Genomic DNA, 24,236 nt, shown 5'->3' on the forward strand with positions numbered 1-24,236 from the left:
ACATAGGAGGGGGGATCTATCGGAGACTTGGTCCATGTACTCCACACGTTGACTCCGGTTCCGGAGAAATGAGTTGAACCAATTGAGGGCCTGACCACGAACTCCGGACATGGCAAGACGGTGAATCATTAGATCATAGTCGATGGTGTCAAACACTGCAGTAAGGTCGAGAAGTACCAGTAGCGCGGATCTACCGTTGTCAGACGGTTATGTTATTCCTTTCCCTTTCCAGTTCCTTTGTATCAATTCTTACACCCTTGCATGCTTTTTTTTTAAGCAACAGCTTTAGTTGCTCTTACCATTCTACAAATAGTATATATGATCTAAGACAGTCGAGATGATCTCTGAGCCCAGGATTTGATTAGAGATACTTGATTAGAGATAATTTAGTAACTTGGGAAACAGTTCAGTTCCAGTCAGGTATGACTTCAGCAGTGGAACTCTCTGCCCCGGAGTTTGGTGGAAGCCCTTTCTTTGGAGGCAGGATGGCCATCTGTCTGGGATGCTTTGAATGCAGTTTTCCTGCTTCTTGGCAGGGGGTTGGACTGGATGGACCACAAGGTCTCTTCCAACTCTAGGATTATATAATTTGTGGAAAATACACCCCACACAAGTATGTAAGCATAATGTAGCATGAACATGTTGAGGTCTTCAAACATCAGCTACACCGTATAAGAACATCTGAAGTTCAAGACAATTCCCTTATTGTAATCTTTGAACAGAATCCATGTTTTGTAAAGAATGAACATCCCCATGCATGCTCTTGTACATAATCCAACACTTTCATTCAAGAATTTTTATTTAATGCTTGAATTGTTTTCACTGCAGTTTATAAATCTAAAAAAAATAAATATTTGTTTCACAGCTGAAAGTCACGTACTATCAATAACATGTAAACGTCCAGGAAATTAGGCCTCTACCCCCACCCCATCAGTCCACATGTTCAATTCAATGCGATCCTCTCAAATGTTACGCTGTAGTCCAAAAAAAGGGTTTTTTTAAGAGGGCAATTAAAAATTGTCTGTAAAAGTGAAAATTCAACCAGAGCTTCAAAACTGCTCTTCCAACGTTTGAGTGAGAACAGAGGACAAGATCTCAATTCTCCTGAAGTTAAAGGCAAAGCGGAGATTTAGTGAACAATTCTAGACAGAGGTACCAGGCATAACATGATTATTTTAATTATATGTTTGCCAAGAGCTGAGTTTCATAATTAAATAATAGAATTCCTTAATTATGTTAATTTGCTCCCTTTAAATGGCTGCAAGATAACCTCTGACATTGTCTCAGTCATGTTTATGTAAACAGTAGCTGTTTTTGTTTCAAGATGCTTTGGAAACTATTTCCAGCATCATGTTTTATCATTATCATTAGATTTTCATTAAAAATGATGAGATGCTAGGATCTTTTTACTTTTTTGGGGGAAGGGGTTGTTTTAATGAAGACCCAATTCAGTTGCAAGCAACAGATACCCTACAGGATATCTATTGCTATTGGAACACAGAATTGTATTACTAACCTTCCCCCCATCCCTTTATTTACAAAATGAAAGATGTAAATGTGACAGTGATTGAGAAAAAAATTAAGCACATCTTTGATATATACACACACACAGCAAATAACTTTGCAATATGTGAAGTACTAAAATTTAGTTAGTGAAACTTCAGTTTTTATTCCAAAGCTGCGTTTTTATTAAGATAGTAGAACGTGGATCCAGAATTGATATCAATACTGTTCAATCATGTAAAGATGGTTGACTGTCATTAGAGAATCAGATTGTGAGGCATGTTTAGAATCAGCTTAGTAGGAGACCATTCGCTGAATGTGTCACTGCAAGATGTAAAAACGGCGTTCTAAGGCTTTGCATAATTATACTAAATTGAAGCCTTCATAGTGATCAATAGCCTGTATCAGCTTTGATTTGAGTGTTTCTTTGTCTGTATATTTTGGAAGATCAAGAAGATTGAAGCAGGTATGAGCCACAGGAAGATATTCATCTCCACCTCCTGTTGGCTGGATCACAAGACTAAGACACTTCATCCCAAGGATAGGAATACGATCGCTACCAGTCAAAAATACTGCAAAGGAGAAAAAAAAATGAAATAAGAGAAATCCAAACATAAGCACTTGAAATCTTTTTACACATTAGTATGATGTAACATATAGCACTGCTTTTTTTCAGAATCACTACTTTTTATCTCAGTTATCTCATTACGGAATGCAGGTTATTTAATGCAGTTAACAATGGAAGCTTTTAAAACAGGGAATGGCCATCTGTCGGGGGTGCTTTGATTGTGCTTTTCCTGCATGACAGAATAGGGTTGGATTAGATGGACCTTGTGGCCTCTTCCAATCCTATGATCCTATTGGTTAATTTTTTTTTGTCGTGTCAGGGCAACCAGTCAATTATATTACATTTCTAACAGAACAAAGCAAACAAACAGGCAACATACAAAATTTGTGAGTTTGGTAGTTGATTAAATGTTCTTTGACCAGTAGCTGGCCACTTGGAGTGGTTCTGGTGTTTCTGCAAGAAGGTCCTCCATGGTGCATGTGGCAGGGTTCAGGTTGCATTGCAGCAGGTGGTCTGTGGTTTGCTCTTCTCCACACTTGCATGTCGTGGATTCCACTTTGTAGCCCCATTTCTTGAGGTTTGCTCTGCATCTCGTGGTGCCAGAGTGCAGTCTGTTCAGCGCCTTCCAAGTTGCCCAGTTTTCTGTGTGCCCAGGGGGGAGTCTCTCATTTGGTATCAGCCATTGGTTGAGGTTCTGGGTTTGAGCCTGCCACTTTTGGACTCTCGCTTCCTGAGGTGTTCCAGCGAGTGTCTCTGCAGATCTTAGAAAACTATTTCTAGATTTAAGTCGTTGACGTGCTGGCTGATACCCAAATGAGATGAGCCGGAGATGTCTCTGCATTGGTCCTTTCACTATTGGCTGCTATTGGCTAATACAAACCATTCTTTGGAAACAGTGCATTTATATTTTTTTTTAAAAAAAGATACAGTGATAACGTAAAAGTTTGAGTTCTGTGAATGGACTCTTAATTCAAAACACTCTTATTTCAACGCAGAAATTCACATAGAAATGCTATTAATCCTTTCCACACCCCCCCCCAAAAGCCCCCATTTTGTTACTTTTAAAAAATAAGAAAATGTACTTAATAAATAACAAGTAATGTGGAAATGAACATTCACATGGAACAAAAAAAGTAAAAACAACTTGAAAATGGTAGAAGCACACAGTTGTGGCAAGAAAGCACAAAGCACACAGAGAAGAGGCAGAAGCATCATCATTTTCTTCATACTGTACTAATTCCAGCCTCCCTTTCTCTCTTGCTCTCTCTCTTCATGAAGCCAAACATACCATACAAATAAAAACCACGCAAAATCAAATAATTCAATCAAACAATCTCAAAGCAGACAAGAGCAAAGCAAACAGCAATCCCCCAAGGTGGACAAGAGCATGATTCATGGAGTCTGCTCACTTGATGTCCTAAAGCTCTGTACTCTCGCACTAGCGCTCCCTCTGGCACTCTTAACTCAAAATGTTGCTCTCATATCAAAGCAAATCTAAGCCAAATTACCGTTCTTAACTCGAAATGCTCTTAAGTTAGGATGCTCTTAAATAGAGGTCCCACTGTATATGAGAATCCCTTAGTATCTCTCACAATTCTCTGGACAGATACCATGCTCTATGCAAATTCCCCACAGATGAAATTAATGTATCTTCTTGGTTTTAACTTTTTTCTACAGCTTATGCATACTTTTCCATTTCTCCTCTACTGTTCTACTTCATTTGACCTCTCCTTCCTGCCCTATTTTATTTTGAAGCCCATAATAGCTCTGGTGGGGAAAGCTGGAGTAATGTTGACTTGACTTTGAGGACCAATAAGCACACATTGCTGCATGAATCTCCAATTGCAGCATTGCCTCTTTGTCAAGCTTAATTAGTGTCATGTGTAAAAGCAATAGTAACTATTGCTGTGGGGTCCCCCCATTAGGCACTGGTACCTAGATGAAATCTTGAATAAAGGATTTGTACTCACACAAAAACTGTTTCTTCTTTTCCAGTGGTAGCTCATGGAAAACCTCCCAGAACAGTTTAATTGTTGTATGCTCTGCCCAGTAGTCTCCTTTGTACTGAGTATTCTAGGACAAAATAGTCAAAATCACATATTATTCTCAAATTTACAAATGCAGTCTTCATTTACCACAAAAATATTATGCCTTTAAAGTAGTGCAAAAAGACCATGTCTTTAAATAATAGCATTGAAGTGCCTGTCCTTATATCCAAACTCAAAAACTCTTGATTTGTGGTTTGAACTGAATCTGCAGTATGTAAGTAAGGCAGCAAACCAATGCGATCAATAAATAAATTGGGGCGGGATCAATTAATCAATGTAAGGGGAGGCTAGAATATAATCAGTAAATTAAATGCCAGTAACGATGTCATATTCACCTTTAAAATAAATCTAATTAGGCAATAAGCTTGCAATTCTTTAGTAAGTCCCGCTAAAATTTACTTATGGGCAGATATTTACATAACTACGACGAAAATTGTTATTCTCTTTCTCATTAGATATATTAAGGTTCGTCACATTAAGTCAGAGCCCCTGGTGGCGCAATGGGTTAAATCCTTGTCAGCAGTTCGAATCCAGGGAGAGCAAATTGAGCTCCCTCTGTCAGCTCCAGCTCCCCATCCGGGAACATGAAAGAAGCCTCCCACAAGGATGATAAAACATCAAAACATCCGGGTGTCCCCTGAGCAACAACCTTGCAGATGGCCAATTATCTCACACCTGAGGTGACTTGCAGTTTCTCAAGTCACTCCTGACACAAAAGATCATATTAAGTCTATTAAAGTGAAACCAAAATTAAAGATTCAAGTGCGAGAGCTTAGGGTCATTAAAAAGATAACTATGTGCTTTCAGTAACTTGATTTGGGTAATATATAGACCCTCTAAAAGGAAGACATTACTTTTACACCTGTTATGGAAACAAGTAACAGAATTATGGAAAATAGTAACAGAATATGAAATCATTAACAGAGGCTTAACTGGTGTAAAGTAGTGCTAACATCTGCAGCCACATACCTTCTCTAACTCTTTCCAATCATAGTTGGCATTCCCAATCACCATTGCTTGTAGTTCACTTGGCTGGAAGAGCTGAAGGACTTTGCCTCCACACACTTTGTGAAATCCTGCATGGAATGCATCGAAGAGAGAAGCCACAGATTCATTGAAGATGTAGTCCACATAGGCATCCACAAATTCTTGCCTAAGAATCAGATGAAAAAGAGAAACCACTACCTTAAAAAATAGAAATATTCAACTATTCACTAGGGAGGAAAAGCACCTGGGGATTTATTGTCAGTAATACTTCTTTGCAAATGTTCCTTGATTAAAAATTAACCGTGAAAGGGTTAAAATGGACAAACTAACTTTGACTATATCACTAATAACCACAAAAAGAATTTTCAAGAAAAGCGAGATCTCAGGGTTTGTTGGCCAAAAATAGTATTATTATTCGGCATATACATATACTTATTAACCTCTCATTTAAGAATTTCTGGACAACAGAGAAGCCGATACCCCCTAATTAGATTTGGATTGATTTGGGGGGGGGGGGGGATGATAGTGTTATATAGAAAATCTTTGTCTGCACAATACTAATTTACTAATAGATTACAGTAAACATTTAGATTATTTATACAATTCAGACAACCATTAAAATTTGATAAAAGAGTTAAAAGAAACAATCCAAGTAAGAATAATCAAGATGAACTTTTGATGAAGACAAGCTGCTGCAGAAGTCAAAAAGAACGTGGAATAATATGGAAAATATAAGAATATATTACTAACAGGTTTAAAATAGATGACAATATTATTCCTCCTTTTGTTATATAGAATATAATGCATTTGTAATATTTCAAGTAATGTGTGTAAAGCCCTAAACGGTTCTGGCCCGACCTATCTGTCCGAACGCATCTCCTCCTATGAACCAGTTAGGACGTTAAGATCGTCTGGGGAGGCCCTGCTCTCGGTCCCGCCGGCTTCACAAGCACGCCTGGCAGGGACGAGAGACAGGGCCTTCTCAGTAGTGGCCCCTCGGCTGTGGAACGCCCTTCCTACAGACATTAGATCGGTCCCCTCCTTACTGGCATTCCGGAAGAGTGTGAAGACCTGGCTCTTCGAACAGGCTTTCAACTAAGCAGTACAATTGAGTGATTATTGGAATGGAATAATGGACAACGAGATCGGATGCTGATTCTATTAATGAGGCATGATGGATTGTTATATTGCTGTACTGTTGTATTGACTCTGGTGTTAATTAATTGATATTACTGTTTTAATTGATTACTGATTTTGTATTGTCTTGTTGAAACTGGTTGTTAACCGCTCTGAGTTGCCTGAGGACTGAGAAGAGTGGTATATAAATGAAGCAAATAAATAAAGAAAGAAATAAAGATAATAGTTTATTGGCTAATAATTGTTTAATATGCATTAATTTTAATTCAATTGATTTTAAATTTATTTTTTGTATATGTTAAGGCACAGAATAATTGCCATATGTAAGCCATGAAAAATTAATCCACAATTTATTATTTTCTAGATTTTATTAGGGAGGAGACAAATCAGGATATCTTGTTTGATGTTGTGATAGATACACCATAAATAGAATAACCTCTGAGTTCATCAGTCAGCTTGGACCAAAGGAGTGAACAAGTTCCTCTGTTTACAACCACAATAAAAATATCATTGTGTTAGATCTAAACAAGACAAATGATGAATCTTTTTTTAAACTTTATCTGAAGTAGTGTGGAAACTTCATCACACAAGAGATCCTTTTTTGTTCAAGTTTGAATTAAGCATGATACATATTTGCTCTCTGATAAAAGTTAAGTCAAAATGGGCTTACTCTGTTCGCATCTACTGCTAAAGCTTACCTATTTTGTTTGACAACAGGAATATCAGCACCATTAGGAATCAACTCTTTAACTTCTGTGGCACCAAAGTTGTCAACAGTGATCTGTTTAGAATATGACAGTATATTTTACTTTTTTGCTCCAGAAGAGAATCCACAGTGTAATAATAGGTTAGCAATGTAATTCACAAAAATTCAAAGTCGCACACTTTAATAGTAAACAGCGAACCAAAACGTATTAATATTTATAACATCTGCAATTTAAAAGGTACCAACAGATAATTCCAAGCTTACAGTAAAATTGAGGCAGAATGTATCTTCTATATCATCTTCTGGGTAGTCCAATAATTGCTGCATGCTCCTGAAAAACCAAGTGTTAACCATCTTTTACTTCAAGTTGTAAAATCAATAGCGCTACCAAAGTACAATTCATCATATTGAAAAGGCTTGACATTTTCCTACAGTAATTTAATTTAGGGTTAACAAATCAAATTTTCATTTTATTTAATTATTTACTTATTTATAGTCCACCTTTCTCTCAAGTATAGCAAAATGGTGCAGTGTGGAATTGTTGATCATATCCCTAAAAATCTGATTTTCAGTATGGCTTTTAAGATATACTGTAAAAGGTTGGATGCTAACATAAGCTTTTAACAACCAGGAACAGACTAATAATATTTTAGAACTTGTAAAAGAGAGCACACAGTTTTTCAGATGCTTTATGTTGTACATGTGAGCAATACAGCCTAGCAAGCTTTTAACACAGCTCAACAAATCCTCAAAGAAACAGGTTCACAAAGCAAAAGCATATTCAGAACACAGTCAAGACTGAAGAGAAACAACAAGATATAAGAAAAGTCATTTGGGAGAGGAGGAATTCACTTAATATGAAAATAGACTGAGAAGTGTATTGCTCCAATAAGAACTAAGTCAGAATGCTTTATTTCAATTCATGTAACTATACTTTTATGAGACCTTTTTATAGGGAAGACAAGACAGTGATTAGAACTTCAATACTTTCTGGAATCCAGGAAGTGCATTTTGTTCTGCTGCTTGTAGTTGTATCTTTTCAAGGGCTGCACAGGGAGAAGAATCAAGGACAAGAGGATAAGGTGCTGGGCCACTCAGCCTCTTTCTGCAATACATGGCTTTGGGACACCAGAGACCTTGGAGCTGAAATGGTCTAGGACAGGGATCCACAAACTTTTTAAAACAGAGGGCCAGGTCACAGTCCCTCAAACTGTTGGAGGGACGGATTATAATTTGAAAAAAAATGAATGAATTCCTATGCAAAGTGCACGTATCTTATTTGTAGTGCAAAAAACACTTTAGAATACAATAATTAAAATAAAGAACAATTTTAACAAATATAAACTTATTTAGTATTTCAGTGGGAAGTGTGGGCTTGCTTTTGGCTGATGAGATAGGATTGTTGTTGTTGTGTGTTTTCAAGTAGTTTCAGACTTAGGTTGACCCTGAGCGAGGGCCGGGTAAATGACCTTGGAGGGCCGTATTCAGCCCCTGGGGCGTACTTTGAGGACCTCTGGTCTAGGAGAAGTGACTAATCACCTGTGATTATCCAAGCTACCTGACGCAGAGCACCTCAAGGCTGCCCCAAAAACCAGGCAAGGAGGAACAGGCTGCCTAGAGCTGACAACCTTCTCCTCCCATAATTGTCTCTGTTGTTTTTCTTTCATGGCCACTGTTGCCGTTTCTTTCTTCTTACTACTATGACCTTCATTTACATGAGCACAGAAACCCCTGGCCTTCAAAGGTAATAGAATGACAATCAACACTGCCATCTACTGAATTGAATGTGTTTAAAAATCACAACATAGTGCTTTAACCAAAGCATCACATTTGTATCACATATTGCAAACAGAGACTGACCACAAATATATATCCTCAGCAAAATGTCCAAGATAATTTAACAATTTCGTCTGATACATGCTTTCACAACTGACACACCCTTTTATTTATTTGCCCCAATGAAATAAGTTATTATGCACAGATGCTCTTTATGGTTTCAGGGACAGCATCCTTACCGGCCAACATCAGGCATTAGCTCTTTGAGGTCTTCCAAGGAAGGCTTTTTGTTCAGAAGCTTCTTATACAAAGCCAAAGGAAAGTGAAGCTCAACAATAGTGAAATTATATATTGCTAGCCCACATACAACGCCAATCAGATGAAACAAGTCACTGTCTTCAAAGGTCTACCATGAAGAAACAGAATTAAGAAATTTAATTAAACTAAAATGATGCTAAACAGGATAGCACTATGCAGATATGCATAAAGCCATATTTTCATCCAGCAGTTATTAGATCACAAGAAGAACTGCAGGGTATTTTGTCGGGGTTTTTTTTGTAAACTTCAAAACTGTCATTTTTAATGACGTTTAAGACTTAAATCTACATACACATTTCGGATTTGCTCTATTTGGGAAAAGTGACTGGATTTAGACCATATTCTTCCTGCTTACTGATTCCTCCTAACTAATTTGGAGGAAATGAAAGAGGAATGAGACATTTTAATGTTTTGCTCCCCAAAACAGAAGGTGGATAGGACTACACTCCCTCTGAAGAATCAGGTTTAAATACCAGGATCATTACAACTGTCCTGTCCTTGGAAGCCTAACTGACTCCCATGTTCAAAGTACTTTTCACCAAATAGAGCTGATGGACTGGTCCCTAACAGAGATATTCTGATCATGATTATCAATGATCTGCTGTCATTTTGTTGTATCACCATAACGCATTGCATTTAGTTCTTATTATTGAAAGAACTTGGAAAGTTCCACTAGCATACAATATAGCAGCTAGACTATGAATTGGGACCAACAAATAAAACATGTTTCACCAATCTAAGCTCATCTACCCAGACTGCCTGTCCATTTAAAGCACTGCTTCTGTGAATTATCTGAGGACCATAGTAACCTTTCTGCTTGAATCTCTGTATGTTTTAAGATAGTTCTTGGAGAATACGTCAATACACCTAAAAGAAGTACAGGGTGAGGCAGAATAACTATCTTTTTTCAAAACTTAATAAAACCCATTGTATGAATCAGAATTTTTACAATATAGGCGCATACCTAAAGTTTTGTTTTGCGTAGTTTTGAAGATCAAATTAGGTAGGTGACATCCCTCATTCTCCATACACTGAGTAAACCAATTTCTGGCATTTGTCATGACTCTTGCCAGCATAGCAGGCATTATGTTGGCAATTTCTTCCTAGATGTTGGTCCTCAAATCTTGTAGGGTCCTTGGATGGTTCACATAAACAAGGGATTTCAAAAAACCCCATAGAAAAAAATCACAAGGGGCCAAATCTGGAGAGCGGGCCGGCCACTCCAAATCCGCTCAAAAAGTAGGCCCAAACGGCAAGAGCACGCTCCTCACTGTTCCAATGCATGATGGCAATTGAACTGTGTCAGGACAAAACATAGCAGCTCGAATGAGATAGTCTCGAATGAGACCACTAGCACTCTGCTATGTCTTCAACCGACTGAATGGCGCACATTTTAAAAAAGGAAGTTATGCTGCCTCACCCTGTCACAGGATGAAATGACTTTTTCACAAAACTTACTCCATTGAGACATCCCTGATGTCAACTCTCATTGGGGGTTTTAATGAATACATTTACATTTTTAAAGACTTTCATTGTTCCCACTCTAATATAATCCTTGAGTTTCATTCTACTTGGAGAATAAGATGCTGTGGCTTTAAAAATAATTCTGTTATTAATGTTTTTACTTTTATATACCACGCTGACCTTTACTGAAGAGAAGGATAGATTTAATTCTCAGGCTCAATAAATAACAAAGAACTCCCATATACCTGCACAAAACATGAGCACTAGCATAAAATGTATTGACTCAATCTAGGTCAAGCAATACAACAGGTAAAAAAATAACAAAAGCTCAAAATATACAGTACACATATCTGCACATATCTACTTCTGTCAAGAGCCTGAGAGTAAGCATAGGGTAAAACACAATGTTACAAAAGGCCATGGAGGGAAAGCTTGCATGAAGTGTTGCTACTACCATGTATTAGAATCTTTCTATACACTCCCAAAGAATTATGCTGGAAGGCAAACAATAGATTTATTTTATTTTATGTATTGCTTGTCTTAGGACAACTTTCTACAAAAAGAAGACAGCATCTTATAAAACATATGAGTTGACAAAAAAACCAATGCAAACAATTTATGACATAAAACTATTGGCCACCTTTCCTCTTCCCCAAACAAATGTAATGAATTACATACCTTATCTGAGAACCAGATCAGCCTGGAGTCTTCATAGTACCTAAACATCCCATATTTGGGGTCTAACAGTTCTCTCATGATAAGTAAAAAAAACTCCTTGCGAACCCCTCCTGCATCAACAGCTTCTTCCCCTACAAAAATAACCTAACATTGACAATGCAATGAGCAAACCACAAGAAAACATTTAGGCACACATATATTTGTTACTTAAATAACAAAATGTTTCACAACAGGCCAATCCCCCAATAATATTTATAAAAAATATAAGCACGTAAAAATTCAAATTATGCAAATGAAAAACACTTCTTGCAAGCATGTATATCATCAGTGCAAATGTTTGCCTGCTTGCTCATAGGTCAAACACCTGAGGATGTGTACAATCCTCATTCCCAAACATTGCTTGGTGCTAGGAAGCGTTCCAGCCCTTCAGACATTGAGGATGCATATCTCTACAGGCTTCTTTCATTGCATGCAGTTCAGAAGACTTCACTGAGCTCTCCCTGACCAAGTGTCGGGTTTTATCAGAGTGCATCATCACAGAAGCTTAATTAATTGTCCTCAATGAAACCATGGCTAAAGAAGCCCATAGAGATTACTGGTACATAGTGACACTTAGGGGCAGGCTTTATGTGCATGTTCACATCCTCATCCTGAGATTAACCCCTTATGTGTGAGCCTGGATGAGCTATCTGTATATTATACAACCATATCTATCATGACCCCAAGATAGTCCTTAGATTCGATGAAGAGCAATCTACAGCTTGTATTCAGATATGTATACGGCAGCATGAAGAAATAACACTGGACAATTCACATTTTGGTGCCTGGGTATATTTGACTTGCTGATTCCAAAATTAGTACTAGTTTCCCCCTATCAGTTCTAGTTTTTGAGATACAGATGCTATCTACCAGTCATCATCTGCTTGCCACAAAAAACCATGATAACTATCTTATCTAATATCTCTAATCTTATCTCTTTGTTCAACAGTGTTACAAGCTTGGTAGATGCAAGGAATGATGTGGATGTAGCATATCTTGATTTCAGTAAGGCCTCTGACAAGGTCCCCCATAATATTCTTTCAAACAAACTAGTAAAATGTTGGCTAGATAATACTACTGTTAGGTGAATTTGTAATTGGTTAAGTGGCTGAACCCAAAGGATTCTCAACAATGGTTCCTCTTCATCCTCGAAAGAAGTGTGCCACAGGGTTGTGTCCTGTGCCCAGTACTGTTCAATATCTTTATTAGTGACTTAGATGAAGGTTTAGAGGGCATGCTTAGCATGTTTGCAGATGACATCAAATTAGGAGAAATAACTAATACTCCAGAAGACAGGATCAGAATTCAAAATGACCTTAACAGATTAGAGAGCTTGGCCAAAACTAACAAAATGAATTTCAACACGGACAAATGTAAGATACTACACAGGCAGAAAAAATGAAATGCAAAGATACAGAATGGGGGACACCTGGTTTAATAAGAGTCCATGTGAAAAAAATCTTGGTGTCTTCATGAACAAGTTGAACATGACCCAACAGTGTCATGCAGCAGCTAAAAAAAGCCAATGGGATTTTGGACTGCATCAAAAGGAATATCGTGTCTAGATCAAGGGAAGTCACAGTTCCTCTCTATTCTACTTTGATTAGACCTCACCTGGAATACTGTGTTCATTTCTGGGTGTTGCAATTTAAGGGAGATGTTGACAAGCTGGAATGTGTTCAGGTAAAATGATCAAAGGTCTGGAATCCCTATGAGGACCATCTTAAAGAACTGGTATGTTTAGCCTGCAGAAGAGAAGGCTGAGAGGGGACATGATAGAAATGTATAAATATGTTAAAAGATGTCATATGGAAGAGGGAGCAGGCTTGTTTTCTGCTGCCCTGGAGACTAGGACTCAGAGCAATGGGTTCAAGTTACAGGAAAGATGATTTCACCTGAACATTAGGAAGAACTTCCTGACTATAAGAGCTGTTCGGCAGTGGAACTCTCTGCCGCAGAGTGTGGTGGCAACTCCTTCCTTGGAAACTTTTAGAGGCTGGATGGCCATCTGTCAGGGGTACTTTGATTGTCAATTTCCTGCATGGCAGGAGGTCGGACTAGGTGGCCCCTGTGGTCTCTTACGGCTCTATGATTCTATATCTAAGAGACTAAAGCTGATGCAGTCTATCCAATGCAATTTTCTGAATGAGCACCCCAAATAACCACAGGAACGGCCTTAAAAACTAAGACACCAAGAAAGAAAATCCTAAAATACGAACATTAATATTTAAAGGGGAATGGGCAAGTGGGGAGAGAATAAATCGAGGAGTCTTTGGTCTGAAACACATTATAAAAGATAAACATGAAAACTTACTGTACCTTGAGAGGTTTCTTGTAATCCACATTTTTTGTTTTTCTTAGGACTTCCATGGCATCCCCCACAATATTTTCTCTGCGCACTATTAAGATCAGACATGGGTTGACAGATTCATATACTGGGAGAAAAATAGATGAGAAATTCTGTCTGTGAGCCTGGTCAACAGCCATCTGGGAAAGACCAAGTAAAAACCTTAGTGGTAGTAGCAATGGTAATCAACTCTGGGTGCATGACAAGCTGATATAAAGATAATTTGCAATTATCTACAATATTATTGGTTAATATTTATACTAACCCCATGTTTCCTAAACTTTTCATACCTAAGACACAGCATTTCTTTTTCAATCAGATCCCAGGACAATGGGATGATGCCCTGTCTGCAATTGAAGACAACTAATTTTGTCTTCTGAGCCCCGTTTTCCTTTTTGGCCAAGTAGTCAGGACTCAGGGATATAACCAAACTTTCAGGGTAATAGTAATTTCAGAAGTCTGTGAAAGCCATTTTTTGGAATATATGATATCTGAAGGATTCTGGGAGTTGTGGCCCAATTTTTTTTATTTAGGTAGTTTCAGAGTTTACTTGCAGAAAATGGTTAATCAAGAAGGTTTTTATTTTATTCTGTTAAAATTAACAATCAATTACAACTTAATAGATGGGGGAAAGTATATGCCTGGAAAAAGGTAAGCAACATCATTTCACAATGGCTTTCTGATTACTTAAAGTAAATTATGTTCTGAAGCTGCACTTCATATACAATTGAATACGCCTTTTTCCTCTAAATATGGAAAGTATGAGAAAATTCCTTCTTTAAGTTATACAACTCTTAAGTAGCATTCTCGACCATGCTTTGAAAATATTTTACCTGCATCTGTAACACTGCATCTGTTTGCAGGAGAGTTGTCTTCGCCTGTGCATCGAACACAAAGGGATAGGTGCAAATTGTAACTGGCAAATCTGCTAACTGTGAAGAATAGGAAAACAATCAGTTATGATACAATAGCGGCAAAAAAAATCTAAAACTCTTAGGTAATAGGTTAAACAAATGTATTTTTAAATATGTCTTCAAATCAAATCATTTATTTCGGTCATTGACCAGCACAGGAAATAGTCACATTTTCATACAAACTTGGTATGTTTGGTACATTAAAAATATAAATATAACTACTGAAGCACAATATGGGTGAGGGAGCGGAAGGGGAAACAGGGTAAAAACATACAATGCCCAGATTCATCACCAAATTGTAGATTTAGGGAAGAAGATTACTGGACACACAGTTAACTTTTGGGACTAGTCATTTCCTGACGGATTTTGTATGCTGCTGCACAGAACTTTGCAACATTGTAGGTTGTAGCTGAATTAATATCTGCAAGTAGCATGAAGGTATAAAATTGTCCTGAATGGCCTGGGTGCTTGTATATCAGAGGTAAGATAAGCCTGGCACAGATATCCCTGTAGAACGGGCACTGAAGGAGCACATGTTCTATCGTTTCTACATGACCCGAATCACAGGGGAGTCTTTCTGGGAAAGGGATCTTCCGGTAGCGGCCTTCGAGTACAGCTGATGGGAGAGCGTGGCATCGAGCCAGGGTGAAAGCCCTTCAATGAATAGAAACCTCTAAGTTCGTTAAATATGCCATGGGGGAGGCAAGATATCTGCTGTCTTCGTTGATAAGGAAGGTTGGAACCGAGGCCAGATCTAGTTGTTGCTCTCTGTCTGTGATACGTTGTTTAATAAGTGCTTTGGCTTGATTGTAATGAAGGATGACTTCCAATCCACATGGAAGCAGGCGGTAGCATCAAAAATCTCCTCAGTGGGATTTTCTCCAGGTCTACTATTTGCTATGAATAGTAGACCTAGAGAAAATCCCAATGAGGAGATTTTTGATGCTACCGCCTGCTTCCATGTGGATTGGAAGTTATCCTTCATGGTTAGTGGGGCAAGACCAAAGGGTGCACGGGATAGTCTGAGCCAGAGGTTGAGAATAGCCACCCACACCCTGGCCTCCACTCTCATAAAGCCTGTCTCTAGTCGCAGGGTGGTATTAGAAATGCATTTAGGTACCTGCAAGGCTGATCTCAGAAACTTTGACTGAACAGCTCTAATGGGGCAAAACTGGGGAAGGGGCCCAGCTGAGCACCATACAAGAGTTGGGCTAATGACTTAGCTTCAAACAGCTTGAGCGCTGCCGGTGTGAAGTGGCCCCCTCTTGTCTTAAGATATTTAAGAATGGCAATTGAGCTCCCCTGCGCGGTGTTGGATACTTGATCCCCATGAGCTCTTCTACTACCATTAGATTGGAAAACTACACCTAGATATTTGAAGGATGTAACTTGTTTGATTTTATGTCCATCTATGCTCCAAGAGTAAGTCCAGGGCCTATTAGCAAAAGCCATGATTTTGGTTTTTTAAATATGTCTTATTTTTCAACACATACAGTTCTAGATTACTTACTTGGTGGAAAAACAAATTTAATTTAGCATACCAATTTGTGGAAGTGTCAGATTTTTTAAAGGCTTTTTTTATCCATTATTCTACAGTGGGACTTTGGTATCCACTTGGATTTGGTTCCAGGGACTCCCATGGATTCTCACAGTTTGTGGATGTTTAATTACATATAATAGAGTAGTAAAATAGCATCTCTGATATAAAATGGCAAAATCAAGGTTTGCTTTTGAGTGTTTTCTTAAAAATACTTTCAAGCCATGAATGGTTGAATTAGGGAAGCAGTATCCATGGATATGAAGGGTGACTGTACATACAATCTCATTTGTAAACCACTCCGAGCCTTTGGGGAGTGGCGGTATATAACATTTATTAATAAATAAATAAATAAATTTGTTTAATCAATTGATTCAGTATTCTGCTTTTCAAAATCAGACTCACTTCAAGGCCCATGGGCAGACTAGATTATGGCAACACTTTTGTGCCTGGTATCCAGAAATGTCCTGTGGAAATCTGGTAACCTCTTACCTCATTTAATCCATGGCTGATCTCCTATACATAGCAGTTGACAAAGGCAGCAGTAATTAAGACAGGAAAGAACTGTTAGTTTTTCCATGTATATTCCTTACCTATAATCACTATAACAATTATTTACCCACTTGGTTTTCTTTTTAATGCACACAAGCTGCCACTAGAACCATGAGCATAAAAACCAAAGCGCTGAGACTACTGACATGTGAATTTCAAAAAAGGATACCCCACAAAACACCTCTCTCCTTCTTAGGCCTGCAGATGATATTTGAATATGGTTGCATATTATTCCCTGCCAGGGTGCCATTCAACATTTCCACTTATCAATCTTATTTTCTGGAATGTTTATTATTGGTATCTGGCTACTCTGCCTTACAAGCTACTCTACCTTTCAAGCAACCTTTCCTGCGCCCCCTAAGTACTGACAGTGAGGACACAACTCTTAAGAAGGGAACCAAACAGAAGTCTCCCCATATTTATTCATAGCAGTCCTGGCTTATTCTATACAGCTTATGACAAGCTGTATAGAATACTTAAACACAAGTTGTCAGTGCTTTTGCTTGTTGATAATGGATACGGTATACATGACTTACTTCATCTATATGGTATGTATGAACATTCTTTCATTTGAGCTCTTGAGCATATTTCCCAAAATGAAATATTACTAACTCCTGATTGGAGCAATAAGAGGAGGAGGAAAAGGTATTTCTTGTCAAAAAGTAAAATTGGTTCTTAGGTTTAAATTATTTGAAGGGACCCTTTTTTCTTTAAGAACAATATTACTGAATGGAAGAGGCAGAGATGTGAGGTTTCATTGGGAATGAATTTAGATAAACACTAGCTGTCCCCTGCCACGCGTTACTGTGGTCCAGTCTGGTGATCTCAAAAATAAAGTAATGAGAAAGTGTTGGTTTCTAATATATGTAATTTCTTTATGCTTGTGAGTAAATAGTACTTCTTGTTGTTTGTCAGTGTTGGTGTAGAGATTTTCTGTTTTGCCTACTCTGGAACATGCAACATATTATTGTTCTTCTTTAGGGGTCCCTTTCAAATCTATGATATTATATCTGTCGGATATACATGTGTGTGTGAATCATATCTATCTATCTATATCTATAGCTGGATGGCTCTTTGTCAGGAGGGCTTTGATTATGTTTTCTTGCCCTGGTGAAAGGAGTTGGACTGGGTGGCCTAAGGCTGCATTTCTTAAACCTGGCGGTTGGGACCCCTGGGGGGGGTGGGTCATTAGGGGTGTTAGAAGGGTCGCCAAAGATTACCAGAAAACACAGTATTTTCTGTGGTCATGGAGGTTCTTTGTGGGAGGCTTGGCCCAATTCTATCGTAGGTGGGGTTCAGAATGCTCTTTGATTGTAGGTGAACTATAAATCCAAGTAACTACAACTCCCTACTGCCAAGGTCTATTTTCCCCAAACTCCATCTGTGTTCACATTTGGGCATAAGTTTGGTCCAGATTGAGTCCACAGTAATCTCCAGATGTAGGTGAACTGCAACTCCCAATCTCAAGGTCAATGCCCATCAAACCCTTCCAAAATTTCCTGTTGATTGTGGGAGTCCTACGTGCCAAGTTTGGTTCAATTCCATCGTTGGTGGGGTTCAGAATGCTCTTTATTGTAGTTGAACTGTAAATCCCAGCAACTACAACTCCCAAATGACGAAATCCATGTTTTTTTAAGTGATGGTCACTCCTTGGGGTAGTATAGGTGTGTTGTGTTCAAAATTGGTGGCAATTCATCCAGTGGTTGAGTTAGATTAATCCCACAAACGAACATGACATTTTTATTTATATTGATCAGTGGTTCTCAACCTGTGGGTCCCCAGGTGTTTTGGCCTACAACTCCCAAAAATCTCAGCCAGTTTACCAGCCGTTAGGATTTCTGGGAGCTGAAGGCCAAAACATCTGGGGACCCATAGGTTGAGAACCACTGATATAGATGATGGGGTGTTAAAAGGCAAAATGACATTCTTAGAAGATAGAACACTGGGATCACTATTATTTACTGCTGCAATCATAACCTTATTTGAACATTTAAAAAATAATCCTTGTTTGTTTTTCATTTCTAGTTTTACTACTGTGTTCAGAATAAACTAAAATCTATGATCTGACCTTAAGCAGTATCTGTTTGGCAGATTTCTTTTTTTTAAAAAAATGCCATAAAGAGAAATTTCTTAGAAAACAGATGGTCAGTGATTTGTTTCTCAAGAGACAGCATAAGGAATGTCTGACACCTTCTGCTGTATCTCAGTTTGTAAGACTGAGACTGCATTTTTTCAACATAAAACAAAGGTGGATTTCTTTTATGATGTAGGAAGAGATATTTGCTCTATTTTCCTGTTGGAGCATTTTTGGGGGAAAGCAATGTAAAGCTATTACTGTGTTTAATTACTTCAGGCTGTACAAAAAATTCTATAACAGAATATTCTCCCCTAGGAAAAATCCTTACACACTGAAAAGCAGACTATCGGGAATTGTTTAAGAACAGATTATCTCCAACATTTAGGTTTTCTTATGTTTTGTTTTTGTTTTTTGCATTTGGGAACATGCTGACAGCTGGGAGAACTAAATCAAACAATTTATCATATAGCAATCTGCCATAAGAGGAATCTAAGTGCATATTTAAAACAGTAATGTGAAAATTGGGAAATTTACCATTCCATATGCCTGCTGTTGGATCCAGTTGAAGTAATCATTTCTTATGTCTATCAAGTCCTGTATTTCATGTACATAGAATTTATCATACTGGATGATTTGGCCACTTCTTTCGTTTACCTAAATTTTAAGAACACAATTTGTCAATAATAACTATTTTACATTTCACTTTATAAAATTAAGTTTAATATAGATGACTTGTATATCTGCTTGATCACTTTACAAATAAGGACATTTTACTAAGTTCTAGGGGAAAACACGGTCATCTTCAAAAAGTGGCCTTTGAAAAAAAAATCCATCATCAGAGTCACCTATTTCTTGAATATATCTGAGACTGGTTATCTATAACAAGAGGATAACAAAACAGACTGTATTTCAGAATATTGTATTTTACCAGCAGCCTGGGAAACAAGCTGCTATTTGAAAAATGAGATTCTGGTTGCTTATTGATTGCCAATAGGCTTCTTTCTACATTACCCTATATCCCAGGATGTGATCCCAGATTATCTTATTCCAGATTATCTGGCAGTGAAGACTCATATAATCCAGTTCAAACCAGATAACCTAGGATCAGATCCTGGGACATAAGGAGTGTAGAAGGGACCTTAGTTATCAGCAATCTGCTCATAATATACTGAACAGCTTAGAATGACTTCTCTTGCTCTGCATAATTGCCTTTTGATTCTGATGGAAAACATCACTAAAATCAGCTGGCATTCACAATATTAAATGTGGACTCAACTTGTGAAATTGACATAAGCTTTCAATTTGAGACATTTATTTAAGTTGTGATTTTGCTGTTATATGAAATCTTAGGTCTTCAATGAAAACGCTAAGAAATCTTCCTTTTAGTATTGTGTGCAAGTCAAACAAAGACTAACAGTAAGAATTCACAGGATAATAAATGTTGCATGAAACCTCTAAATGAACATCCAAATCTAAATCAATTACGTCAATTCAACAAATCTGACAAAATGCCCATCACTTTACAAATAAGGATACAAACTGCCAAGACATACCCTGTGCAAAATTTCCAAAACCTTGAGAGACGAGTGTAGGCAGCTAGTAAAGATTCTTTGCTCTGAGGTAGGGATACCCATTTTGTACAATTTCAGAAGGTGGACAACAACATCTTTGTAAAGTTCCACTATTCTGAGGAATAAAGGAGGTTCCAAAAGAGACCACCAATTTTCTGTCAATAAGAAGGAAAAATAAATCTAGCACCTTAAATTAGCAAATTCTGCATCTTTACTGGGATCGTATATGCTGGATGAAAACGAGATGTGCCCTTGAAACAGTAGTTGCAGATTACACTGGTAAAAATCCCTACAACACCTGCATCCCAAAAATATGGTCCAAGGGTAATGTGACATTTTCAGAGCAGAAATCTATACACAGTGTTGAATATAAGCCAGCATTTCTGTCTCAGTTCATCAGCTATTTAGTGCTAAGTAACTAGTATTTAATAGTGGTGTAGTAATGCATTATCCAGTCATTCTTCCACTCTACATCCACACAGTTTCACACACAGAAGAAGTGGTTTAGTTCTCTGATTGGGAAGTAAAGAAAAATGAGCAAGTTGTGCTTTAAATAATACCTACAATCGCAATCACACTATGATACCTTGCTTAAATTGAAGTGATATTCTGTTAATAGGAAAATGGAAGAACTTAACTGACTTGGACAATTCAAAATTTAAAAACATTTAGGGCCAGAAATTATGAACGTGCACCCCATTTGCAGCTTGACAAACTTTACCATTCAAATATGCATGCAACAATACTTCTCTTTCATCATGAAATGAAAGATGTCTGACTATAAACACAGTCAATGATCATATTATGTACACTGTTAAGTTTGCATGCTGCTGCATCTTTACGGCAGATTAACAGATAAAAACACACAAAAACAAAGCTTACCAAGTACTTTCAGTGGCGCTTTTTCTAGATTCACAACAGCAGTTGCAAATGGAATAGCTAGTGTCATGTAATTGTTGGCATCATTCATTAGTGGACATTCTGGCAGGGTTAGAAACAGTCTTAGAGCTTCAACATCTGGCAAAGAACTAGGCAGTTTAGGAATAAGGTTCTTCTCCAAACTAGCAGCCACCTAGGAATGTCGTGCAAAACAAATTCTACTTTTAAATTAAAAACACTTCTGTGGGAAATAAATTGATATCAAACCCTTAATATTTTTGTGTCCTTTTCAAGGATACTATAGAACTACACTGGAAAACAGATCAGTGAGGAGATGAGCAAGGAAATGAGCTTGTTGTTAGGTACAGGGAGGAGAAACTACATCTCTATAAGCATCAAAAACAACATATAAGCTACACAGGAAGTTTCATTTTCCCTCTGCACATCTCTGACACCAGATCAACAAAATTATAAAATTAAGTCACGATTCCAAGTTCAGAAGTAACAATAACCCACCATTCAGCTCAGATTCATATACCAGTATCGAACTTGGGCACATGAACATTTCAAAGGGCAGCTAAATAACGCATATTAAAAAACAGATACTGAAATGTCCTCATAAAATTTTCATAACTGTTACTGTAATCTGTCATTTCTGATACAAAAATCTTTAAATTATTGTCAAATATTCTTCTTGCCTTATAAAACCGAATTTACCAGTAAGTTAATACAATCTAAATAATGATAACACTAAAACTAGATTTAAAAAGGAAGATCAGAACAAACCTGCTGGGATATATGAGGATGTTCTGGTTGTATAAGTTTGTGAAAGAGAAGTCGAGCAGAATTCATATCGACCCCTGAGAATCTGGCACTAGTTCTGTAGTGATCATCATTGCTATGAGGGAGGGGAAACAAAAAGTGAATGTTGCTTTCCATCATTCATTCTCTACACATCTAACCTTTACAATATTTTTAAAAAATCATTCAATTATATAGCTTGGTATATTAAAATATGACATATTAGCTGCTGACCTGATAGCTAAAAAACTTCCATTTAGACAGCCAGCTGAGGAAAATGTTCCATCGATTTCACTATTAACAAAAAAACAAAAACAAAAAAAAAGGTTAAACACAAACAATTCAATACAGTATTATTTTTTAAATGATTGCTGGTGACTGGATCATAAGAATCGTTCTAGTACAACTAGGCAAAACAAGATCAGCAAACAAATATATTTCAGCTTATTATTTGATTATAATATTTATTTATTTATTTACTTACTTACTTACTTATATACCGCTGTTCTCAGCCCGAAGGCGACTTACAGTGGTTCACAACAAATAAGAACAGCAAAAATTCAATGCTACAGTGCAAAAACAGCCAACAACCCAACACATTACACAATTAATAAACAATTACTATAGTAACAATTCACTATTCGCTATCGTCTCATCATCAGAAACATGATCCAGATTCGTCATCCATTATTCCATTCCAATGTTCATTAACCAATCATTGCACTAATTATTCGAACGCCTGCTCAAACAGCCAGGTCTTCACTTAATATGCATGTTTAGCACAAAAAACTGGAGTTCTAAAAGACCCAAAGCGGTATTAAGAAACTAAAATTTTCCTGTACAAAATTTTACTCATGTAACACATATGATTTATTATAATCTTAGACTTTAATATTCTGCATGCCACTGAGCTTAGGATCATGAACAGTTTCAGATTTTTAGTAAATAAGATATTGCAAATCAGCCTAATTCGTCCAAATATAGGAATAAATCATTAAGCATGTATCTATAATTCAATGACAGCATCTGCCAAAAGGGAAATTCTTACTTTGCTATCTCAACAGGGAGTCTCCCTGCTCCTGAAGATGAACAGTTTAGCAATCTCTGAATGAAGGCTTCATTCACAGTCCAGATTTGTTTTGAACCATTAGAGTATCTGAAGTCATCTGCTGGTACCAAATCCTACATTCAAGCAAAACATCCCACATATTTAATGTTGCTACACCTTAATATTTTGTTTATTATGACACTTTTCTTGGCCAAGCCACTCAACCATTCAGAGTGCCAGTCATTACCTATAAAGCCCAGAACAGCCCCCTCCCTACTGTACTTCTGGCAACACGCTAACACCTTCCTCTTCAAGCAGGCTTCGAAAGAAGAGCATGTTTAAGACTGAGACAGAGGGTGCTGATTTGTGTTTATGTATCTTAATATATTTTAAAAGACTATTTATTTTAAATACTCCTATGTTTAATTCTATTTTAATGTTTAAATGTTTTCAACTTCAAATTGTACACCTTGTAAACAGCCGATTTGAGAATCTTTTAAGAGAGAAAAGGCAGGATATAAATAATAAACAAACATCTCATCTTCCCAAGCATAGTGATTTGCTTCCTAAGCAATCTGGAAGACTTCTATATCATTTGAAAAAGTTTAGATAAAATATTTTAGAAAAATGTATAGTGAATTAGAGGTCAACTGGAGCTCAGAATACTGAAAACATTAATATGTTCCAAACATCAACGGTTTGCTTTTCTTTATTGGTTAATAAAACAAAACATGACTTTCCGTAAAATGCCACATTCAAATGTAGTTCAATAAGATTTTTATGAAGCAAATTAATATTAAATTTTTATCACGTATGCAGTTTTAAATTGGAAACATGACAGTAAAGCAACAAAAAGCAAATACTAGCACTATGTCAAAGTTGCTTTAACAAGCTGCGTTCTAAAACCCATACTGAGTAACTACAGAAGAGTTTATGGATTTTAAAAATTAGAGGAAGTACCTGCAACGTAACATAATGTGAAAAGCTTTGGTCTCCACCAGAGAAAATCCTCTTTACATAGTAGTGTTCGTCTCTATCTATAATTAAAACAAGATGCTATAAATATCAAGAGGGTAATTTTAGCTGAATAGCACACAGGAATTGCTCTTTTATGAAGGTATTAATTTCATTAATTTGAGAAATGTCACCTTTGCAAAAATAATAACAACTAATTCTTCTGAGGGCAAATATGAATAACACTTCTAACAACAAGCACAGCAACCTTCTTTCAGAAATACATTCACAAATATGTGAGATTCTCACTGAGCACCTCAAGCCAAAAATTA

The 24,236-nt window shown here is 37.2% G+C and overlaps 1 protein-coding gene across 6 annotated transcripts in view; it reads right to left on the reverse strand.

The window, feature by feature from the left end:
• Positions 1-781: 781 nt before the first annotated feature.
• HERC4 (HECT and RLD domain containing E3 ubiquitin protein ligase 4) overlaps positions 782-24,236 on the reverse strand; it is a 46,910-nt gene continuing 23,455 nt past the window's right edge. For 2 of the 6 annotated variants that reach the window (XM_067465669.1, XM_067465668.1), the window contains exons 10-26: positions 23,911-23,987; positions 22,951-23,084; positions 22,137-22,196; positions 21,888-21,999; positions 21,105-21,294; positions 20,205-20,377; positions 19,186-19,305; positions 16,515-16,538; positions 14,405-14,503; positions 13,544-13,711; positions 11,186-11,329; positions 8,965-9,131; positions 7,214-7,280; positions 6,942-7,024; positions 5,089-5,272; positions 4,042-4,144; positions 782-2,075 (exon numbers count right to left, since the gene is read on the reverse strand). In XM_067465669.1, the coding sequence (XP_067321770.1) occupies positions 1,867-2,075; positions 4,042-4,144; positions 5,089-5,272; positions 6,942-7,024; positions 7,214-7,280; positions 8,965-9,131; positions 11,186-11,329; positions 13,544-13,711; positions 14,405-14,503; positions 16,515-16,538; positions 19,186-19,305; positions 20,205-20,377; positions 21,105-21,294; positions 21,888-21,999; positions 22,137-22,196; positions 22,951-23,084; positions 23,911-23,987 (2,114 nt within the window). In that variant the 3' untranslated portion in view covers positions 782-1,866. Of the gene's footprint in view, positions 2,076-4,041; positions 4,145-5,088; positions 5,273-6,941; positions 7,025-7,213; positions 7,281-8,964; positions 9,132-11,185; positions 11,330-11,362; positions 12,985-13,543; positions 13,712-14,404; positions 14,504-16,514; positions 16,539-19,185; positions 19,306-20,204; positions 20,378-21,104; positions 21,295-21,887; positions 22,000-22,136; positions 22,197-22,950; positions 23,085-23,910; positions 23,988-24,236 lie in introns of those variants that run through there. The other 4 variants (XM_067465670.1, XR_010909495.1, XM_067465671.1 and 1 more) reach the window with 4 other exon arrangements.

Source organism: Anolis sagrei, chromosome 3 (assembly GCF_037176765.1).
Source record: "Anolis sagrei isolate rAnoSag1 chromosome 3, rAnoSag1.mat, whole genome shotgun sequence".
Classification (NCBI taxonomy): domain Eukaryota; kingdom Metazoa; phylum Chordata; class Lepidosauria; order Squamata; family Dactyloidae; genus Anolis; species Anolis sagrei.